This window comes from Phoxinus phoxinus, assembly GCF_949152265.1.
Source record: "Phoxinus phoxinus genome assembly, chromosome: 1".
Lineage (NCBI taxonomy): Eukaryota > Metazoa > Chordata > Actinopteri > Cypriniformes > Leuciscidae > Phoxinus > Phoxinus phoxinus.
In genome coordinates, this window is record NC_136876.1 from 49,407,594 (window position 1) to 49,431,642 (window position 24,049).

General features: G+C 38.1%; 1 protein-coding gene and 1 long non-coding RNA gene across 2 annotated transcripts; one reads left to right on the forward strand and one right to left on the reverse strand.

Moving 5' to 3' along the window:
• Positions 1-1,524: 1,524 nt before the first annotated feature.
• On the reverse strand, positions 1,525-22,398 carry LOC307003821. Its single transcript, XR_013798830.1, has 3 exons — positions 22,284-22,398; positions 22,027-22,183; positions 1,525-1,634 (listed from the first exon to the last, which is right to left on the reverse strand). It is a non-coding gene; the product is annotated as an uncharacterized lncRNA (long non-coding RNA).
• On the forward strand, positions 8,490-11,547 carry LOC307003664 (uncharacterized protein). Its single transcript, XM_079622376.1, has 6 exons — positions 8,490-8,643; positions 8,771-8,867; positions 9,026-9,130; positions 9,388-9,563; positions 10,316-10,417; positions 10,625-11,547. Exons 1-6 carry the CDS (start codon positions 8,519-8,521, stop codon positions 11,250-11,252), a joined length of 1,233 nt encoding a protein of 410 aa, XP_079478502.1. The 5' UTR covers positions 8,490-8,518; the 3' UTR covers positions 11,253-11,547.
• Positions 22,399-24,049: the final 1,651 nt, after the last annotated feature.

Genomic DNA, 24,049 nt, shown 5'->3' on the forward strand with positions numbered 1-24,049 from the left:
TTTTGCTTGTCACCATTGTTGAGATGCATAGACTGAATCTTGATGTCTGTGTGTGCCTAAAATGAAGAATTTTTTTTTTAAAACAACTTTAAAATAAATTCTTCAATATTTATTTATCAAAAATGCTGGATATTTATGTAGAATCACAGTTATGCTGTAATAAACAACTGAAATTTGAATCAGAAATAAGGGATCAGTAATCAAGTTCAAATTATAATTGTCATAACATAGCCAACAGATCACTTTTATTCTTTGTTCATCTGTCTATTATAAGTTAATAACAACAGGCACACAGAATTCTAAGCAAATAATATAAGGGTCAAGAGCCCAACTAAAGCAAACACTGATCTCCATAATGGTTGCTTACAATTTGTGATTTTCTCCTTCAGTGATTCTGCTTGTTATCATCAGGTGTTCATCACTAATGCTCAATCATCACTTAATTATTAACTTAATTATCTCATTAACTTTAACACTCTTGAGTGTTCATTTAACACTCATATTTTAACACTTTACACTCTTGAGTCTGGACTCATATAAACTCCCAGGAGTGTTAATTTAACACTGGAGTGTTTTCTGTGAACACTGGAGTTTTTGCTGTGTACAACTCAGTGTTACGGCAGACCCCTAAACTTGTTATTGGAGGTGTTCATATTTTGGATAGGAAATGTAATAACTCTTACATCAGAAAGTGTCTTAATCAAGATATCAGCTGTTACCCAAAAGCAATTCTGAAATGGAAACAATTTTTTTCTGCTATACCTTCAACTGAGATAATCTGGTCAGCAAGTAATAAATTTTTACTGCCAAATAAGGTTAAGGAAAATCATTTTAAAATACTACACAGGTATTATCCGTGTAATATATTTCTTAGTAAGTTTAAAAAGGATCTCTCACCACAATGTTGTTTTTGTAATCTTGAATCTGAAACGCTTATACATTTATTTTGTGACTGTAAATACTCTGAAGACTTTTGGAAGCAGGTATCTATGATGGTTTTTGATACATTCTACAAAATAATCAAAATAGATGAGGCCATGATTTTCTTCTTGGACTGTAATACTGGCTCAGATATAATTGATAACACATTAAAGTTAATCATTCTTCTTGGGAAGTTTCATATACATAAAGCTAAAGTAATGTCTATAACACCCTCTTTTAATTTTATCTGTAAAGATCTTAAAATATTCCATCAATCATTGAACTCAATTACTAGAAATAAGAAATGCATAAAAACATCTCTTTTGTTGAAAAAAATAATTTGTAGAATTTAATGTTTTACCCTGTATAAGGTAAGATCTGTTATACGTTTTCCCCAATATCTGTTTGTTTTATGTTTGATGTTAAATGTCATTGTAAACTTTCAAAGTTTAATAAAAAAAAATATATATATATATATTAAAAAAAAAAAAAAAAGTTATCTGTGATTTGAATGTTTTTATTAGTGTATGAAAATAACCTTTCATTTCTTCTTATTATTTAAAAATTCTCGAACAAACGATGTGTAAAAAAAAAAAGAACACAATGGGTTTAAGAGGGCATTCTCCCGGGAGCCAAGCGGAGATAATCCTTCACGTGCTTTTCAGCCTCTGCTTCTGTTGGCGACGGAAGTACAGGATTCTTCATCGCTGCTCCTATGTGTTCAAAAATGTAAAACAAAATAAATTTAACAAATAAAACTTTTTTTTTTACTTACAGTTAATCAGCAAAATAGATTGTATTGTGTATTGTGGAATAGGCTATCAAATTGTCTTAACTGCGTCTGCATGCTTCAAGTGATTCTCAATTGTAGCGGGCATGGGGTGCAATATATGATTTAATATGAATGGCGTGCATCAAAATCTTTTGTTTATTTGTGATAATCTTAGAACTTTATTATTATTGTCTAACCTGTATTATGACTGATATTTATAAATCACCTCTCTGGTTCCAGAGATGGCTCTTATCATTCAGCACTGCGCGAAAATGATAATTTCCAGGTTCTAATTTGGCCCTAGAAAACCAGTAAAATCGATTTTTTCCATATTAATTTGTGAATATTTAAAAATGTTTAATAAAGGGGCAAAAAGTCATAAACAAAAAATCTGAAAATACGTCAATATTTATTTATTTTTTGCGCAGAAGTCGGTGTGTTGGCACAGTTCTAATTCAAATTTGGGCGTTCAGCGTTTTAAAAATACAACAGCCGTTCATTTTTCGTGTTTCAATTACGGGTTAAAAAAGGAAAAACGAATGGACGCAAAAGTAGCCTATATTCGGACCCCGCACAAACCCTTGGATATGCATCAATAAAACCCTGTATTCAGGGATGTAGTGGAGGCTAAACGCAGGTAAATGCCGTTTGCGCACCTCCAAAAATTCTGAAATGGCGTTTCACCCACCTCCAAAGTGGGTTTATCCACCTCTAAATTGCGTTTATCCACCTCTAAATAGCCTATAGTTCCTAAGCCATTTTAAATGTAATTTTAGGTTCATTATTAGTTTCATAGGTTGTTAAATCTAAGACAAAGTCTTTCATATTGCGCTGCATTAGCCGCGTTTCCATTACCCTTCAAATTGCGCAAATTGAGAATTGAAAATACGCACAATGGAAACACGTAAATTTCGCAAAAACTCTCGTTTATCGCAAAAAAGTTTTTATGCTCACATGAGGAGCTTTTTCAGGCAATTCGGAAAAATAAATATTTCGCAAAACTGCAATGGAAACAGGTTTTGCGCATTTACAGTCGCCTGTCGACGTAGCTGATGCGGTGTGTTCGGACAGAATACGAGACAGTTCTGAGATTATCACAAATAAACACACGATTTTGACGCATATCCAAGGGTTTGTGGAGCGGAGTGTGGAACGCGCACTGCATGGCACGGAGGCGCGGGCGCGAACACTTTTCCTATCCCATCATCAGTGAAACAATACTCTATCATTTCTGGTCATACAGAAAATAATAATACATTAGGCTATTCGTAACTACTTTTATTTCTGTAAACTCACAATAGCAAGAAAACGTTGTGCTTTTGTAAAATAATATAAAACAATCAGGCGCGCATGATCTTCGTGAACTGGAGCGCGAGAACTGAAACAAAATAGCCTAGCTTGAAATAAAACGAACAAATTCAAATCGAAAGCTAATACATTCTGTTTAATTAATCCGTATGAAAGGTGCATCGCATGACGTCACGCCCAGTCTAAAATTCCGGCCCGAATCCCTCTTATTTATTTTACTTTACAGGATTATAGAGACAATCTCAGTGATCAGAGAAGGGCTCATTCAGCCCATCAGGCAATTGTTTAAGCATGTATCGGTTAGAAAACGGGTATTTTTAACATGAAAAGTTGCTTAATGCACCTTTAAGAAAGTATGTTTGTCATAAAATAATTTATGATTTTTTTATTTGTATACCTAACCTTTTACAGTTTTGGAAATGGTTGTGTTTTATATATATATATATATATATATATATATATATATATATATATATATATATATATATATAGTAAATGTATTTTTTTTTAAATTCTGCATTATTTAATTAAGTAGAAACTTTAAACTTGGCTATGCTATTGTCTTTCATATAATAAGGTTCAGACTCTTTTAGTGTGACTGCCCAAATTTGTCAGGGTCGAATATTATTTTTTTATCAAATCGACTCTTTTGGACTACTGCGCATGTGCTTCCAAAGGCTCGTTGGTGTTTTAAGCCCCCAACGTCGTCTTCAAGGCAGCACTGCATAGAAGGCACTCCCCGCCCCCAACAGTTTCAGCCAATCACAACACTGGTGCTCAAATTGGCCCTCAACAGTTTCAGCCAATCACAACGCTGGTGCTCAAATTGAACTTTGAGCGCCAACGAGCGCTCATGACTCCGATCCTGACTGGATTCAACTTGGCTCGGTAAGTTGCATGGAGCATTATTCTAAGAAATTATCATAATTTATAATGGAATGTTTTATTATTAAATAAATGACTATGCTTTGAAATATAGCAAACACTAGCTGCTAGAGATTTTCTTTGCTGGACGGACACTTCAGCTAGCTAGCTCGCTCACTGTAAACAGATTGCAATGATAGATTTTAGCTAACTGTTTTAAGCGAAGGTTAGCTCAAAATGTAGTCAACCTGTTCAAATAGTTGGCAGTGGTGAACATTCAATTTATTTTGGCAAGTAGCCTACCTAATTATCCATGCAGGACAGCTAGTAATGGGGGCAGCAGTTAGCGTTAGCTATCTTCCAGGCAGCCAATTCATTTTCACAATTCACAGTCTGCTTATAACAGCTACAAGACAACCTAGTTAAATGAGCTGCCCAAAGGCATGGATTATGGGTGTCTTTTCAAAACAACTTTAAGCATCCATTGCTGAGTAAGATTTAAGACATGCTTAGACATGTGCTCTTAATACTTGGTAGCTCTAAGGCAGCCATTTATTCCTAGATAACTTGAAGGCATCCAGGATAGAGCTAGATAAAGTCAGACTGACTTCTAAGCAGCTTTGTAATATTGACTTACTCTGAGGCAGCCTGTTGAACTTTAGATAACTCCAAGGCAGCTGTGGTGATGTTAGTAACACTGGGTAACTCCAAGGCAACCATTTATTCCTAGATAACTGGAAGGCATCCAGGATAGAGCTAGACCAAGCCAGACTGACTTCGAAGCAGCTTTGTAATACTGGCTACTTCTGAGGCAGCCTGTTGAACTTTAGATAACTCCAAGGCAGCTGAGGTGATGTTAGTAACACTGGGTAACTCAAAGGCAGCCATTTATTGCTAGATAACTGGAAGGCATCCATGATCCCAGCTAACAGACTTTTGTTATAAGAACGTTCTCCAAACATTCAGTGTTGGTTCCGGGAATGTTAAAATGTCCAGTTTTCTTGACGTTAGAGGAACGTGTTTTAAAAGGTACACAGAAAAAACTCCAGTGTTATAAATTAACTCTCCTGTGAGTTTGTTTGGTTCAGCCTCAAGAGTGTAAAGTGTTAAAATATGAGTGTTAAATTAACACTCAAGAGTGTAAAAGTTAATTTGATAATTATGTGATTAATTGAGTGATGATTGAGGATTATTGAAGACACCTGATGTTAACAAGCATAATCACTGAAGGAGAAAATCAATCGAATTTTAAGTCACCATTATGGAGATCAGTGTTTACTTTAGTTGGCCAGTTGACCCTTACATGTTAAACTTTAGATTTTGTTATGCTGTTGTAACTGATTTATAACAGACAGATGGACAAAAAAAGTTGATCAAGTGATGGTGGTTGTGTCTTAACATAATAATCATTTGACCTCATTTAGAGCCTAATCTCTGATTTAGATTAATATTATTGATTATAGCATCACAGTGAATCTACATCATAAGATCCATTGACGATATACATTTATTCAAAAGATTTGTTATAAAAAATATTCTGATAAATAAAAAATCTTTCTCTTAGGCTCACACAGACATCAATAATCAGTGTATGTATCTCAACAATGGTGACAAAATCATAATTTCATAATTTATTCATACAGCAATGCATGATGGGAGCCAATGGATGAGTTTTGATTGGTGGTACCCAGAATGCACATGCTTTATTATTGTCACCATTGTTGAGATTCATATGCTGATTATTGATGTCAAGTGTGTTTAAACAAATAAACTGGTTCAAAGTCTGTTTTTTTATTTTTTTATTAGAACAACTATTAGTTAACAATATTTTTGATTGTACAGAAGAGCTGGAAACCATATGCTGTAAAATTAGAGGGCTGCTTTAATCAACAATGTGACTATAGGTTTAGTGACTCAGGTCAAATGATGAGAATTTTCCATCCAACATCACCTGATCACAGTATCTCTTTGTTTATCCAGCTGTCGTAATTCATACAGCAGCCAAACAAAATTTAAAGTTAGCAGTTTAAGGGTCAAGAGCCCAACTAAAGCAAACACTGATCTCCATAATGGTGACTTAACAATTATATTTTCTCCTTTTGGTGATTCTGCTTGTTAACATCTGGTGTCTTCAATAATGCTCATTCATCACTCAATTAATCACTTGATTATCTCATTAACTTTAATACTCTTCAGTGTTAATTTAACACTCATATTTTAACACTTTACACTCTTGAGGCTGGAGCCAAATAAACTCCAATCCATGGAGTCCAAAGTCCATTTAACACTGGAGTTTTTTCTGTGTACCTTTTAAAACACGTTCCTCTAACGTCAAGAAAACTGGACATTTTAACATTCCCGGAACCAACACTGAATGTTTGGAGAACGTTCTTATAACAAAAGTCTGTTAGCTGGGATAGTCCTAGACAAAGGAAGACTGACTTCTAAGAAGCTTTGTAATATTGACTTACTCTGAGGCAGCCTATTGAATTTTAGATAACTCCAAGGCAGCTGAGGTGATGTTTTAACACTGAGTAACTCCAAGGCAGCTATTTATTCCTAGATAACTGGAAGGCATCCAGGATAGAGCTAGATAAAGCCAGACTGACTTCTAAGCAGCTTTGTAATATTGACTTACTCTGAGGCAGCCTGTTGAACTTTAGATAACTCCAAGGCAGCTGAGGTGATGTTTTAACACTGAGTAACTCCAAGGCAGCCATTTATTCCTAGATAACTGGAAGGCATCCAGGATAGTCCTAGATAAAGCCACACTGACTTCTAAGCAGCTTTGTAATACTGGCTTACTCTGAGGCAGCCTGTTGAACTTTAGATAGCTCCAAGGCAGCTGAGGTGATGTTAGTCACACTGGGTAACTCAAAGGCAACCATTTATTCCTAGATAACTGGAAGGCATCCAGGATAGAGCTAGAAAAAGCCAGACTGACTTCGAAGCAGCTTTGTAATATTGACTTACTCCGAGGCAGCCTGTTGAACTTTAGATAACTCCAAGGCAGCTGAGGTGATGTTAGTAAAACTGGGTAACTCCAAGGCAACCATTTATTCCTAGATAACTGGAAGGCATCCAGGATAGAGCTAGATAAAGGAAGACTGACTTCTAAGAAGCTTTGTAATACTGGCTACTTCTGAGGCAGCCTGTTGAACTTTAGATAACTATGGCACCTTGGGCAAGTTCAAAGTTACTCACACAGTGTTGAGGAGCAGATTATTTATAATCAGGATAGCACAAGAAAAATATAATTTTTACATCATGTGTGGTCATGGGAACACCTTTAAGTGACTGACAAATTAGATGAGGAGTTTACTTCTATGTTGCTTTACAATATTGATTGCTTATAGTTAGGGGTCTAATGATACCCTCAAGTTACGATTTGATACATATCTCGGTACTGAACTCAACATACAATACTCCCAAGACATGGTAACAAAAAATGTACTGTGTATTTAAATACTAACTTTGATATTACATTGTGGGTTTGAATGAATAGGCTTGGACTTGGTGCTTGTAACCCAAGGACAATGGTGTCACCAGAAAATAAAAATATTTATGATTCTGAAGCTGAAAATACACAATTATTTCAGACGAATATGTCATTTAATTTAGTACTCACACTAAAACTCTGAAAACAGGGATTTTTTTTTTCTCACACAGTAATTTTTATTTTGGATGAACTATCCACGATACATATTATCACTATCCACGATACATATTGTTGCATTTTTGTATTGCGATATATTGTGGCATGATATATTGTTACATCCCTACTAATAGTTGACAAGATATCAAGGTATTCATACGTGTGCTATGTATCTTCTGTTCTATTTTCCTCCCCTTTAGAGAATGGAGACATATTGGAGAAAGTCCATTGAGGATGGTCTTAGGAAAGAAAGAGATCCAAGAATACAGCGCACAATTGAAAATGTTGGGACTTTTCCAGATGACCTTTTCATGAGGAACCACCTGGATGGCCTACATGAGAATGGAAAAGGGAGATTTACCTATATGAAGACCAGGAAAAATGTTATCCAGTGGAGGTGTGAGCGGTCAAACCATAAAACAGGTTCTTCGGCTGGTGACCCTGAGAAGACAAGGGCAAATTCCTGTTCGGCATATGTGTCCTTCCAATTCCTAACATCTGCCAATATAAGGGGTTGTGTTGTAAGGCAGATGTCAGAACATAGTGGCCATGACCTAACTAATAGAAAAGAAAGTAGAATGAACCGCATAGACGAGGACTTGGTAGAATTCATTCATAAGTGTATTTCTCAAGGGCTCTCAAATAGCGCCATTCTTTTAAAATGCATTGATTGGTCTCAGAGCCGGGGAAAAACAGACTTTATGGACAGAACATTCTATGTCTCTCCAGAGGACATAACACAAATTAGAGCCACCTTCAATAAATACATCAGAATGGATGTAAATGACAGTGTATCTGTTGAAAAACTAATCCATTCTGAGTTGAAAGACAGTATTTTAATTTTTCAACCACTCTCTCATAGTGAGGAACAGCCCCTGATGATTGTCTATAGTTCTACATGGCAGCTGGAGCAGCTTAAAAAATTTGGGGGACAAATGTTGTTTTTGGATGCTACCTACAAAAGTATCACTCAATATGGATTTGCCTTTTATGCAGTCATGGTGAAAAATGAAGAAGGTAAAGGAGTACCTGTGTCATTTTTTATTTTGAGTGAAGAGACGACATCTACTCTAACAGCTTGCCTTAAGACACTAAAAGAGGCAGCAGATGATCTCACACCAAGGTATTAAATGGTTAATGGTTCCAGTTGGTTGGGTTTTAGCCTGTACTTTCTTTACCACCTTTTATGATAATTTTATGAACTCAACACTTCAATTTACATGTTCAACAAGTTCAATTTCCATTCCTAGATGTGTTATGGTTGACAAGGACCAGACAGAAATCAAGGCAATTAAGACTGTCTTCCCGCATACCTCTGTGTTGCTTTGCTGGTTCCATGTCCTCCAAGTGAGCATAACTTATAGGAGTAATGCAGATGTGTAACCTTGAAAAAATATATTGCTGTTTTCAAGATTTCAAAGATTACTTACTAAATGGTAGGATTTGTAAAAAGATCTAAAGAGTCATCACTGATTCTGTTATTGTTAATTTTGTTTGACATGAAGGCAATCCATCGTTGGCTTGTCAAGAAAGATGGAGGCCAGGTCCAAGATCCAGCTGTGAGAAACATCATTATTCAAGGAGTATGTTTACTGAAGCAATGCCGTACAGTTAAGTGTTCTTCCTTCTGAAACTTCACCTTGATAAACAGGATTGTGCTCACAAAAAATGTCATGTCAGCCATTATCCAGTCAAGCTCACTAAGAATTCAGCAGGAATTTGACAGTGTAACAGTAGGCTGAGTTTATACCCCTCCTTTCTTATGGGTTGTATTTGTGTGCAGAGTAAGAAAATAAAGTATGAATGGTGGGTGATCGTAATTATAAAAATAATCTAATCATTTTCCTAATTTCACCTACATTTCTAGGAGAAAGAATTTCACCAGACAGCTTCTACGGTCCTTAAAAATATTCACAAAGAGACTCGGTCAGACAGAGTGCTGAACTACCTGAAGGACAATTGGATACAGTGTGGTGCCATGTGGTCCAATTTTGGCCGGATGTTTTTCCACCACCAGAGTGAAACAAATAATGTTGTGGAGAGGTGAACAAATCTTTCAATGTGCCTAAACACAACAACAATATATATATATATATAGCTGCAAGCAGCGATTGCGGGCCCAAGCCGGTTGCACCGCCAGCCCGGTGCCTTTAGTTACACTAAAGACACAGGGGTTGTGGTGCCACCGTCTTGGACCCTCCATCGCTGCTTGCAGCTATATATATATATATATATATATATCGCGCCGGCGTGAACACAACAACGCTGCCCAACATCAAATGGCAAACTCAATCATGCGCTAATCATTTGTGCTTCTGCTTCACTGACCGTTTATCAGTTTGTACCAATGTCAGTGCAACGCGAGCCAATCTTGATTTTCTGTCGAGCCCCCCTACCACGCCCCGGTACCAGCTTCAGCCCAGACCTGTTGGCCGCGGGTTCTGACCCGTGTGCAAAGTTTCAAGAGTTTTTGAGCATGTTAAGAGCCCCAAAAGTGCCCGAGAAGTTGAAAAAAAAAACGGAACAAAAATTATCCTAAGGAAAACAATAGGGCCTTCGCCTTATAAGGCTTGGGCCCTAATTAGCCGTAAGTGAAGAGTGCTCTGCCTGAGTGGTATTTAGGACAGTAACGTTAAATACAAGTGCTCCATAGCTACTCTAGGGGCCGTTGTTTGATCAAAATGGAATTTCTACCTGGTGCTGCTTTAAGGATATCCAGAAGTTATTAAATTACTGTCTACAAGAAAATTTACACTGTATAATCCAAAAGTTAATACAGATATCTCCTTTTAAAGGTTCTTCTTTGGGATCAAGTACAACTTTCTTGGGGGATATTGCAACAAGAGGTTGGATGACTTATTACTTATCCTTCATAACCATGTTGTGAAATACTACTGGTAAGTCTATATCCAAACCTTTATGTGGGTTCTTGGTTAAAATATTCAGCACTGTAAACAGAATGAATACTAAAACTGAAGAACATTGAAGGTCATTAAAAAAATGCTATTTAGAATAGCCAGAATTTGTGTAGGTGGGTGGTTGTTGGTTAGTCTAAATCTATGAAACCCTGGCAACCCACTGATTATAAACCCTTATGTCTTTAGCCATTTGGATGATTTTAAACTTGCTGGCCGAGTCCCATCCCAAGTGTCATATCCCGACGACAGTGCTAAAGCAGCTGAGAGGATGAGGTCTCATGGACTTGATCAATACGTCAGTCATCTGTCTGGAGGTCTCTTCCGTGTCCCCTCAGAAAATAAACCTGGTCTTTTTTATGAGGTTGATTTGCTGCACTGTTTGTGCCAATGTCCAGTCAATGGACAAGGTCAAAAGTGCAAGCACTTAGCATTAGCTCAAGAGTTGGCAAAAGATAAGGTGGACATAGTTGCACTTCGACAACAAAAAGCAGAAATGTTAAGTGCAACCCAGCAATTCTTGATTGATGGGAACACGATTGTGGTCCACTATAGTGACCACGTGGGCATAGTCTTTGTTTCTAAACAACAGTGCTCTTGTTTAACAAACAGTTTGGGTGAATTATGTGTGTGTTTGTTGGTGGCAAATAAACTGTATGAAAGTCAGACAGTCAGAAGTGAAATCAATGATGAGACAGAGCAAATTAATTCTGACGATACACTGCCACAATTGGACAGCACAGACATAGCACAGCCACAACACAGACACAGCACAGCCACAGCACTGTATCCGGAAAATGCTCAAAGATTTGAGTAGTTGGTGTGACAGCGAAAGTTATAATCCTTCATTGGCCCTATATAACAACATTAAAGCAGCCCACCAGCTTACCTTTGGTAGGTTCCAAACACAAAGCAAAAAGAGGAAGATAGAAAGGCTACATAAATACAGGAAAGCAATTGAACTCACAAAAAGGAAATTGGCAAGTGCACACAAATGCACAAACAATCCAGAAAAAGAAATCCACAAAGTAAATAAGGACAGGAATTTTAAGCCTAAAGGTACTAAAAGAAAAAGGGGTCGCAAGTTGAACTCTGCTCAGAGTGAAGATACATAGCGGGATTAGGGTTAAGGCTGGGGAATATGTTTGTTAATATAATTGCTGTTTTTGTGCGTTTCTTAACAGAGTCTTTTGTTGCATATTTGTAAGTATAACTTTTACTTGAGATCCAAAAGACATGAGGGATGAGTTACATTCACTCAGTTTTCTTTGAAGTATGTGCTTGTCTTGTTTGTATGAGCTTGTCTTGCTTGAACCAATAAAGAATAATGATTTTTCACAGCTCATATCTGTCTCCTGTTTTTGTTTGGTGTTTTATACAGCCTAATGTTGTACATTGTGTTTTTATAATGTACAGTGTGATGATATCTTTTTAACTAAGTGCTGCCTTGTTTGGCCAGGGCTTATTGGTGCCCGAGGCTAGTGTGTTGATACTAACTAACCCTAGTTAAAGGATAAATGAAAAACAACTCTGAAAGATGTCAATAATTCTTTATAAAACCATTAATTTTACATAAAATAACTGAAAATGTGCAAACATGCATCAACTTGTGCAAAAATGTAAAGGGAGAGGATTATGACTGCATTTTTTTTATGTTGTCATCTATGCATTTTGACAAAATCTCCACCACAACGTTAACCATTCCTGGCCCCAGACCATGGCTCAAGTTGTGGAAGTCCTGGCCATTCCTTTGAACCTCCTCAGCCAAATGTTGCAACTGGTATCTGGAGGGAGACATTGAATGTTCTTAGTATATAGCTTTGTCTGTGCATTTATATCAATATAGTGAAGCTATAAGACTGACAGAGCTTAAAGCAAGAAACCATTCTGTGCCTGAAATTATCTAAATATCATTATATATGACTATAAACTATCTATCAAATGTTAAATGTTGACCCACTCTTGAATTCAGGCACAGTGCCTTTAAGCCCTGCAACTAAAATTTTAGCATCCATGTCTGAGCACACAAATGTATAAAGTTTTTTTTATTATTATTATTATTTATTTTTTTCGCAAATGCTTACTTTAACTCAGTTGCTTTCCCAATAGCCACAATTAGGTCAGTGGTCATCGGCATGGTCACTGCCTCAAACTTGATGCCCTTGGCTGCAAGGACACCAACAGACTGGCAAAGGTCCTTTGCTTCCCCTTTTAACAAAAGGTAAAACGGAAAATAAATGTGAATAAAATGAACACTGCCTTCGATACACTGTTATGTCAAAGTGCTTTGTTTTTTACAACTACTTTGCAACATAACCAACTTTGCAACCAAATTTAATGTAAAACTGTTAATAATTGAACTGTACCCTCTGTCAATCTGGTGCACAATGATGTCACCTGGGTGACAGGCCCAGGGACCACTCCCACCTTCTTCAGCTCCTCCTTCAGGTTACTTTTTTCATTTTTATTAATTCTTAGGAGTGACGTCAGTGTATTAACAGACATCATCTCTGGAGGAGCAGTCCTCCTCTTCACCTCCTCCACAGATACAGGGTACCTTTGTCAGACATATTTAAAAACAGAGGCCCATGAGTGATGAGTCTAAATCCAAGAAATCAAACCGGTAGATATGCTTTTGTAAACTTGTGATTGCCAATCATTGTTAGGTTGTTCATGTGTTGTTTCTATCAAGCTCCTGTACCATAATAAGCTACAATCCTATTAACTTTCATCATCATGCCAGACACATACTAGATCCTATTTTGGGTAACACTTTAGAATAATGGTCTGCCATTGCAACACAGTCTCACACCAAGGCATCATATACTGACGCATCTTTACCATGACTCATACATCCGACGCACAGGGTACCCCGTTAGCGTCAATATGAGACGCAGGGGTTATGGTTAGGTTTAGGTCTGGGTTAAGGTACCGCTAGGAGGCGCCTTTTGGCCTATTTCTATCTGGGTCTCATATTGACGCTAAAGGTGTAACCTGTGCATCGGATGTAACCCCCTCCACCAAATGCGTAACAACTGCGGATCCGCTCCGGCACGACGGCAGAGTCAATAGGTTTCCATTAAAGTCAATGGGCCCTATTTTAACGATCTGAAACGCAAGTGTCAAAGCGCAAAGCGCAAGTAACTTTGTGGGCGGATCCCGGCGCTGTTGCTATTTTCCCGGCGGGATAAATGACTCTTGCGCCTGGCGCAAATGTAAAAGGGGTTGGTCTGAAGTAGCTTCATTATTCATAGGTGTGGTTTGGGCGTAACCCCCGCGAGCGCAAGTTCATTCCCTAATTTACCGACGTGTGTCTGTGGAGGGAAAAGTCCGCTGTGCGCGGGTGCAAAATAGGAATGACACATGCGTCGGTGTTCAAAGTCAATTGCGCTGGGTGCAAGATAGGGCCCAATGTGTGTATTTCCACTGACTGCGGAACTAACCCTAACCCTAACGTGAATTTACAAGAGCTTGTGACTTCACCTGTCAGTCATGTGCGCAGCCGTTCTGCATCAAATCCGGAGCTGGTGAGTATTGAAGGACGGCGGAGCACGGAGCCGCCATGCAGCGGAGCCGTTGCGCATGTGGTGGAAATTGGGAGTAAGACGCATGGTTAGGAAGCATCAGTATATGCTTTTGTGTGAGACCGGGTTGGTCATTAATGAGTAACTATGCAGGAAGTAATGCAGTACTAATGAGTAATTCTAAATAAAGTCTTCAGCTATTACTATTAACTAATACAGAAACAAGTTTTACTAATCAGTAAGTAATATAAAATTTAGGAGATCGTTCCTTATTAGGTAATTAATAATTACTTGATGAGATTGGCATCATTAAAAACAAAAAATAAATAAATTATAATTCGGATGATGTACTCATCTTAGTTAATGTTTGAATTAAGGTGTTGTTCATCCATGAAGTCATGAATGAAAAATGTTGAACTCATGTTAGTTCCTAATGATTCATGAGATATTAATGCATTAATTAATGTTAATGTAATGTAAAGTTATACATGAATTCATGAACATTCATGTATCCTTACCGTAAAGTGTTACCAAAGTATGTATAGATGGATGGAAAAAAAATGGTCGATGAATGGATGAATTAATTGATGGGTGAGATAATGAATTGAAAAATAGTGAGTTACATGTATTTACAGGGTTTCCATCAATGAAAAATTGAAAAGTCGAAGAAGACCCTTACCCCGTGAGCAAGGTGTTTGTGTTAATAAGCACAATTGCTTACCGGTACTTCCATTTGAATCATGTTGCTTGCTGTTCCTTGCTTTTTCTGGAGGACAATACAAGGTATGGTTTAGTACATTTCTGTCATTATATGTAATAGACATTTATGTTATGCAAATACTGAAGAATAAAGCATCATGAAAGAATGGATGTACATTTTCTCCCTATAAACACAATGAGATTTTAAAAATGGTAAATTAATAGTGTAATTTAGAATGACCCTAAAATGTATTCAGGTTTACACTTACTTCGTGTGACCACAGGCATCTTTTCCAATAAATACACCTACATGATAAAAACAGAGGCAAAACAGTAGGGTAAGCAGGGTATACAGTTAAATATCAAATAATTAAAATGATGTGGCTACCTCTTAGTTATGTAAATGGAAGAGACACTTATTTAAAATGCCTTGCAGTTATCTGAAATTAACAAGTGGACGAAGCTAGTTTTACAAAGCAACCGAAGTCGATTTGTATTTGTACATGTTTCACAGTTATCTAACAACTGGATTAGAGTTACTTAGCAAAATACATATATACAATTTAACACCCTGCCTCACAGGTAACGTTAACCAGCCAAGCCAGTCTGTCTGTGCCTAGATCTATCCCAGTGTTAAAACATCACCTCCGCTGCATTGGAGTTATCTAAACTTTATCAGGCTGCCTCAGAGTAAGCCAGTATTACAAAGCTGCTTAGAAGTCAGTCTGGCTTTATCTAGCTCTATCCTGGATGCCTTCCAGTTATCTAGGAATAAATGGCTGCCTTTGAGTTACCCAGTTTTACTAACATCACCTCAGCTGCCTTGGAGTTATCTAAAGTTCAACAGGCTGCCTCAGAGTAAGCCAGTATTACAAAGCTGCTTAGAAGTCAGTCTGGCTTTATCTAGCTCTATCCTGGATGCCTTCCAGTTATCTAGGAATAAATGGTTGTCTTTGAGTTACCCAGTGTTACTAACATCACCTCAGCTGCCTTGGAGTTATCTAAAGTTTAACAGGCTGCCTCAGAGTAAGCCAGTATTACAAAGCTTCTTAGAAGTCAGTCTTCCTTTATCTAGCTCTATCCTGGATGCCTTCCAGTTATCTAGGAATAAATGGTTGTCTTGGAGCTACCCAGTTTTACTAACATCACCTCAGCTGCCTTGGAGTTATCTAAAGTTCAACAGGCTGCCTCGGAGTAAGTCAATATTACAAAGCTGCTTCGAAGTCAGTCTGGCTTTATCTAGCTCTATCCTGGATGCCTTCCAGTTATCTAGGAATAAATGGTTGTCTTTGAGTTACCCAGTGTTACTAACATCACCTCAGCTGCCTTGGAGTTATCTAAAGTTCAACAGGCTGCCTCAGAGTAAGCCAGTATTACAAAGCTGCTTACAAGTCAGTCTGGCTTTTTCTAGCTCTATCCTGGATGCCTTCCAGTTATCTAGGAATAAATGGTTGCCTTCGAGTTACCCAGTGTTACTAACATCACCTCAGCTGCCTTGGAGTTATCTAAAGTTCAACAGGCTGCCTCAGAGTAAGCCAGTATTACAAAGCTGCTTAGAAGTCAGTCTGGCTTTGTCTAGCTCTATCCTGGATGCCTTCCAGTTATCTAGGAATAAATGGCTGCCTTGGAGTTACTCAGTGTTAAAACATCACCTCAGCTGCCTTGGAGTTATCTAAAGTTCAACAGGCTGCCTCAGAAGTAGCCAGTATTACAAAGCTGCTTAGAAGTCAGTCTGGCTTTATCTAGCTCTATCCTGGATGCCTTCCAGTTATCTAGGAATAAATGGTTGCCTTTGAGTTACCCAGTGTTACTAACATCACCTCAGCTGCCTTGGAGTTATCTAAAGTTCAACAGGCTGCCTCAGAGTAAGCCAGTATTACAAAGCTGCTTAGAAGTCAGTCTGGCTTTATCTAGCTCTATCCTGGATGCCTTCCAGTTATCTAGGAATAAATGGTTGTCTTTGAGTTACCCAGTGTTACTAACATCAACTCAGCTGCCTTGGAGTTATCTAAAGTTCAACAGGCTGCCTCAGAGTAAGCCAGTATTACAAAGCTGCTTACAAGTCAGTCTGGCTTTTTCTAGCTCTATCCTGGATGCCTTCCAGTTATCTAGGAATAAATGGTTGCCTTTGAGTTACCCAGTGTGACTAACATCACCTCAGCTGCCTTGGAGCTATCTAAAGTTCAACAGGCTGCCTCAGAGTAAGCCAGTATTACAAAGCTGCTTAGAAGTCAGTGTGGCTTTATCTAGGACTATCCTGGATGCCTTCCAGTTATCTAGGAATAAATGGCTGCCTTGGAGTTACTCAGTGTTAAAACATCACCTCAGCTGCCTTGGAGTTATCTAAAGTTCAACAGGCTGCCTCAGAGTAAGTCAATATTACAAAGCTGCTTCGAAGTCAGTCTGGCTTTTTCTAGCTCTATCCTGGATGCATTCCAGTTATCTGTGAATAAATGGCTGCCTTGGAGTTACTCAGTGTTAAAACATCACCTCAGCTGCCTTGGAGTTATCTAAAGTTCAACAGGCTGCCTCAGAGTAAGTAAATATTACAAAGCTGCTTAGAAGTCAGTCTGGCTTTATCTAGCTCTATCCTGGATGCCTTCCAGTTATCTAGGAATAAATAGCTGCCTTGGAGTTACTCAGTGTTAAAACATCACCTCAGCTGCCTTGGAGTTATCTAAAGTTCAACAGGCTGCCTCAGAGTAAGCCAGTATTACAAAGCTGCTTACAAGTCAGTCTGGCTTTTTCTAGCTCTATCCTGGATGCCTTCCAGTTATCTAGGAATAAATGGTTGCCTTTGAGTTACCCAGTGTGACTAACATCACCTCAGCTGCCTTGGAGCTATCTAAAGTTCAACAGGCTGCCTCAGAGTAAGCCAGTATTACAAAGCTGCTTAGAAGTCAGTGTGGCTTTATCTAGGACTATCCTGGATGCCTTCCAGTTATCTAGGAATAAATGGCTGCCTTGGAGTTACTCAGTGTTAAAACATCACCTCAGCTGCCTTGGAGTTATCTAAAGTTCAACAGGCTGCCTCAGAGTAAGTCAATATTACAAAGCTGCTTCGAAGTCAGTCTGGCTTTTTCTAGCTCTATCCTGGATGCCTTCCAGTTATCTAGGAATAAATGGTTGCCTTCGAGTTACCCAGTGTTACTAACATCACCTCAGCTGCCTTGGAGTTATCTAAAGTTCAACAGGCTGCCTCAGAGTAAGCCAGTATTACAAAGCTGCTTAGAAGTCAGTCTGGCTTTGTCTAGCTCTATCCTGGATGCCTTCCAGTTATCTAGGAATAAATGGCTGCCTTGGAGTTACTCAGTGTTAAAACATCACCTCAGCTGCCTTGGAGTTATCTAAAGTTCAACAGGCTGCCTCAGAAGTAGCCAGTATTACAAAGCTTCTTAGAAGTCAGTCTTCCTTTATCTAGCTCTATCCTGGATGCCTTCCAGTTATCTAGGAATAAATGGTTGCCTTGGAGTTACCCAGTTTTACTAACATCACCTCAGCTGCCTTGGAGTTATCTAAAGTTCAACAGGCTGCCTCAGAGTAAGCCAGTATTACAAAGCTGCTTAGAAGTCAGTCTGGCTTTATCTAGCTCTATCCTGGATGCCTTCCAGTTATCTAGGAATAAATGGTTGTCTTTGAGTTACCCAGTGTTACTAACATCAACTCAGCTGCCTTGGAGTTATCTAAAGTTCAACTGGCTGCCTCAGAGTAAGCCAGTATTACAAAGCTGCTTACAAGTCAGTCTGGCTTTTTCTAGCTCTATCCTGGATGCCTTCCAGTTATCTAGGAATAAATGGTTGCCTTTGAGTTACCCAGTGTGACTAACATCACCTCAGCTGCCTTGGAGCTATCTAAAGTTCAACAGGCTGCCTCAGAGTAAGCCAGTATTACAAAGCTGCTTAGAAGTCAGTGTGGCTTTATCTAGGACTATCCTGGATGCCTTCCAGTTATCTAGGAATAAATGGCTGCCTTGGAGTTACTCAGTGTTAAAACATCACCTCAGCTGCCTTGGAGTTATCTAAAGTTCAACAGGCTGCCTCAGAGTAAGTCAATATTACAAAGCTGCTTAGAAGTCAGTCTGGCTTTATCTAGCTCTATCCTGGATGCCTTCCAGTTATCTAGGAATAAATAGCTGCCTTGGAGTTACTCAGTGTTAAAACATCACCTCAGCTGCCTTGGAGTTATCTAAAATTCAATAGGCTGCCTCAGAGTAAGTCAATATTACAAAGCTTCTTAGAAGTCAGTCTTCCTTTGTCTAGGACTATCATGGATGCCTTCCAGTTATCTAGCAATAAATGGCTGCCTTTGAGTTACCCAGTGTTACTAACATCACCTCAGCTGCCTTGGAGTTATCTAAAGTTCAACAGGCTGCCTCAGAAGTAGCCAGTATTACAAAGCTGCTTCGAAGTCAGTCTGGCTTTGTCTAGCTCTATCCTGGATGCCTTCCAGTTATCTAGGAATAAATGGTTGCCTTGGAGTTACTCAGTGTTACTAACATCACCACAGCTGCCTTGGAGTTATCTAAAGTTCAACAGGCTGCCTCAGAGTAAGTCAATATTACAAAGCTGCTTAGAAGTCAGTCTGACTTTATCTAGCTCTATCCTGGATGCCTTCAAGTTATCTAGGAATAAATGGCTGCCTTAGAGCTACCAAGTATTAAGAGCACATGTCTAAGCATGTCTTAAATCTCACTCAGCAATGGATGCTTAAAGTTGTTTTGAAAAGACACCCATAATCCATGCCTTTGGGCAGCTCATTTAACTAGGTTGTCTTGTAGCTGTTATAAGCAGACTGTGAATTGTGAATTGTTGACAATTGAATTGTGAAAATGAATTGGCTGCCTGGAAGATAGCTAACGCTAACTGCTGCCCCCATTACTAGCTGTCCTGCATGGATAATTAGGTAGGCTACTTGCCAAAATAAATTGAATGTTCACCACTGCCAACTATTTGAACAGGTTGACTACATTTTGAGCTAACCTTCGCTTAAAACAGTTAGCTAAAATCTATCATTGCAATCTGTTTACAGTGAGCGAGCTAGCTAGCTGAAGTGTCCGTCCAGCAAAGAAAATCTCTAGCAGCTAGTGTTTGCTATATTTCAAAGCATAGTCATTTATTTAATAATAAAACATTCCATTATAAATTATGATAATTTCTTAGAATGCTCCATGCAACTTACCGAGCCAAGTTGAATCCAGTCAGGATCGGAGTCATGAGCGCTCGTTGGCGCTCAAAGTTCAATTTGAGCACCAGCGTTGTGATTGGCTGAAACTGTTGAGGGCCAATTTGAGCACCAGTGTTGTGATTGGCTGAAACTGTTGGGGGCGGGGAGTGCCTTCCATGCAGTGCTGCCTTGAAGACGACGTTGGGGGCTTAAAACACCAACGAGCCTTCCAAAGATCCTCATCACATGTGGAAGACACCTGTCCCAGCGGGAAAAATAGGTGCGTAGCTAATTTGATTAATTGTCTAGTATGTATGATCAGTCAAATATATTTTTGATTTTATATTACATTTAATAAAGTTCTAACTTAATTAAGGTTGCGACGAATATGTGTTTCTGTGGTTTAATCATGTAAAGTTTAGCGTTTGCGGTTTGTTGAAGTGGATTAGGTCCAGAGGTGGGTAGTAACGAAGTAGCCTACATTTACTTCGTTACATTTACTTGAGTATTTTTTGGGAAAAATTGTACTTTTAAGAGTAGATTTAAATGTGGGTACTTTTTACTTTTACTCGAGTACATTTCTAATAAAAAAACCGGTACTTTTACTTCGTTACGTTGAGCGACGTACCTCTCGTTACTTTATTTTAATGCAATACGTGTTGTTAAATGCGTAGTTTATTCCAAGCGCGCTTGTATCTTTTTTCTGGGCATGAGCGATGCTCAATTCACAAATGAATCACTCTTTTGAGTCGATTCGGTTCAAAGACTTCATCAAACAAGTGGGCAGATCTGTCTAAATCGGTTCGCGAATCAGTTTGTATGATCTGTTCAGTTTCCTGCACGCACTGAATCGTCTGAAGCGCTTTCAATTCACACTCGACTCGGAGTCGTTCCACAGGACGATATTCGATTTAATTTCATTCAGGTAATACATTTTACAACCAAACAGATTATTACGATATGATAACACTACTTCAAAGTATGACATTACCCGTTTTTTTTGGACATATACATTACTTTATACAATAAATAAGCTACCGTTGTCCACATATGAAATAAACACCCGCCATCCCGCAGTAATGTGTTTGTATTGCGCAGTGGCGTGCGAACTCAACTTGAAAACGAATGCCTTTGCCTGACCAGTTTAAACATGCTTGCAGAAATATACATTTGATTACATTTTGGAGAACAGACAGAAGAAGATCCGTCGATGTGGGTTTGATCGTCGTTTGTGTTCAGATGTTCAGTAGCGGTCAGCGCGAGCACATGTGAAGAGTTTTAACTCTTTCTTCTCTGTGTCAATGTTTCCCTTTACATGCCTTTAAATGCAAAACTCTGCAGATACAGTACTATATTTCGACATTGTCTAATAATCCAACTGTAGTAGTATAAGTTACTATTATACAAACCAAAGGACAGGCAATGATTTTCGGGCTACAGATGGCAGAAATAATGCTTGTCTCTTCTGTTTTTGTGGCAAAGATAGCCTAATTATGATAATAATAGTCATTTAAATAAAAAATATCTAAATAATATCATGTTTTATATATCATAGTATATATAGGCCTATCCAAAGTAACTAACTATAGCTACTTGAGTAGTTTTCTCATTGGATACTAATTATGATAATAATAGTCATTTAAATAAAAAATATCTAAATAATATCATGTTTTATATATATATATATATATATATCATATATATCGGCCTATGATCCGAAGTAACTAGTAACTAACTACTTGAGTAGTTTTCTCATTGGATACTTTTTTACTCTTACTCAAGTAACTATTAAGATTGTTACTTTTACTTTTACTTTGAGTAAATATTTCTAGAAGTACTTGTACTTTTACTTGAGGACAGTTTTTGGATACTCTACCCACCTCTGATTAGGTCTAACGTTATTCCTTTAAGTTCTAAGTTACAAACTGTTCTTTAAATTTAAGAGTAATAACTGACGACAGACTTGCTGTAAAATATTACGAATAAATGACTATAAACGTGCACACATGCACTATTATTCAACGGTTCTTTCCCTTGTCACCAGTTTTACCTCATAAATGCCCGAATGGCGAAAAAATGTAAAACGAGTCTGTAAAACAACATTTAACACCGTTTAAACAGCATATGGCTGCTATATATATATATATATATATGTGTGTGTGTGTGTGTGTATATATATATATTTGTAAGACATTTTGGATGTACCTATTAAGAGTGATCCAATATTTGTTTTCATTAACCCTCGCTTTTGTCCCCTTCCGCACCAGTTCAGTTGTTTGGCTACAGGACCAAAGACCTTGGAACAGATTCTCCATACTGTTTTTTTCATTGTGTGTCCTCCACTGATGGATAATCTGTTCACCTTAAAAAATAAAAGGTAATATCAAAACATTACAAATAATATACTGGACACAATTTTCTTCATTACAATTGTTAAACCTAAAAATGTCAATGATTCTCACCATCTTTTGCATCATCCCTCTTTCAGATAATTGTCTTTCCAGATTGTCTAGGTCTTCCATGGATGTAAGAGGAAAGACATCATCCTCACTGTCCACCAGCAGCATTGGAACATTGGAACGGCCTGCAAGGGACTGGACCACTGAAGTCAGGTGATTCATCTTCATGTCCAGTTCATGCAGTGTCTCCAGAATCACCCTCTCAACAGCTGCAATAGAGTAGGTTTATCTGGGAGAGTATCTTTATTAAACTTAAACATTTAGAACTTCAATTTAACGTACGTGTACATTGATCAGAGATGCAACTCCATCGCCGCACACCAGGAGCACCTGCAAGCACAAAAACTCTTAACAGGGTTCCTACACATTTTCATATTCCAATGCCAGTGCGAAGGTTCTGTTACCTTGAATGTTAAGTGAGTGCTCTTGGGCATCTTGGGGCTCGACTGTCTGGGACAAGCTCACTGGAGCAACTGGAGCTGAGAAAGGTGAAGTTGGTAAGTTGCATTTGCTAACATGACAGTGCATGAAACTGGTACACGAGGGCTCTTAAGTAATACCTCAATAATGATTTAAATTGACAGTTTTAATATATATATATATATATATATATATATATATATATATATATATATATATATACATATATAATATATATTTACTCTGCATTCTTTCCTGATGTGTAGATGGTCTTGGGTGTTGATAGGGTCTCGGGACAGAGAATGTGTTCTCTAAGTAATTATACAGAAAAAAATGTTTGTATTACTTTGTGTTAGGCTGTGACTCGTTTGCAATTCATGTGTTTTGATTTCCTCCATACCAATTTATGCTCTTTTACCTTGAATGGCAGGTGGGTGTTCATACCAAGCATCCCGTGGGTGTTCATGCCAAGCATCCGGTTGGTGGTCTGTGTGAGAGAAGCTCTATCTTAGATTAACTTACTTGACATTACAAAAGGTACTCGTTCTACTGCTATGTGTGAGACAAGACTCATAACTTACGTGGTGTTCTTCCTTGCGTGGAATCTGAAGGTCTCAGGACAGAAAATGCATTCTCTAATGGATTGTACAGAAAATGTTGAATTAGCATGAGGTTGTCTTTTGTGTGCAGTGATTTGTAGGGATGGGCTATATATTATTGTTTTATGATATACCAGTAAAAATTCTCTTCAAGATAGGAAATAATTAGTCTTTCCGCGATAACAATGATAAAGCCTTTGATGCATTTCTGTTTAAGACCCATTCGCAGCTCACATGCAGCGCGAAAACAACCGATCATCTCTTCCTTCTAGTTCATTTATAGCATCAAATAAACATGAATGAACTTGAGGAGTGTTGTCTTAACCCCAGAAAGGCGTCAGTACACTCCGTTTTTCAAGTTCAAATCCTTCAACGTTAATCTACTAACACTTCTGACTGCTCTGTCGGACAAAAAAGGGCGGCTTATGATTGGTCAGAGCGCCTTTCAATCAAACTCCCTACGAAGGGTCAATTGTAAACAATATGCTTTGTTGTATTAATGCTTTTTTTTTACCTTGAATGTTAGGTGAGTGATCACCCCAAGCATCTTGGGGCTCGTCTGTCTGGGACAAGCTCACTGGAGAAACTGGAGCTGAGAAAGGTGAAGTTGGTAAGTTGCATTTGCTAACATGACAGTGCATGAAACTGGTACACGAGGGCTCTTAAGTAATACCTCGATAATGATTTAAATTGACAGTTTTAATATATATATATATATATATATATATATATATATATATTGTGTAGATG

Bases quoted from the DNA above. Each gene is read 5' to 3' on its own strand.
- LOC307003664 (XM_079622376.1), top strand. From the start codon at position 8,519: ATGGTGAAAAATGAAGAAGGTAAAGGAGTACCTGTGTCATTTTTTATT. The intron at 9,131-9,387 runs GTTAAGTGTTCT...CTACATTTCTAG, and splicing joins TACTGAAGCAATGCCGTACA to GAGAAAGAATTTCACCAGAC. The intron at 9,564-10,315 runs GTGAACAAATCT...CTCCTTTTAAAG, and splicing joins ACAAATAATGTTGTGGAGAG to GTTCTTCTTTGGGATCAAGT.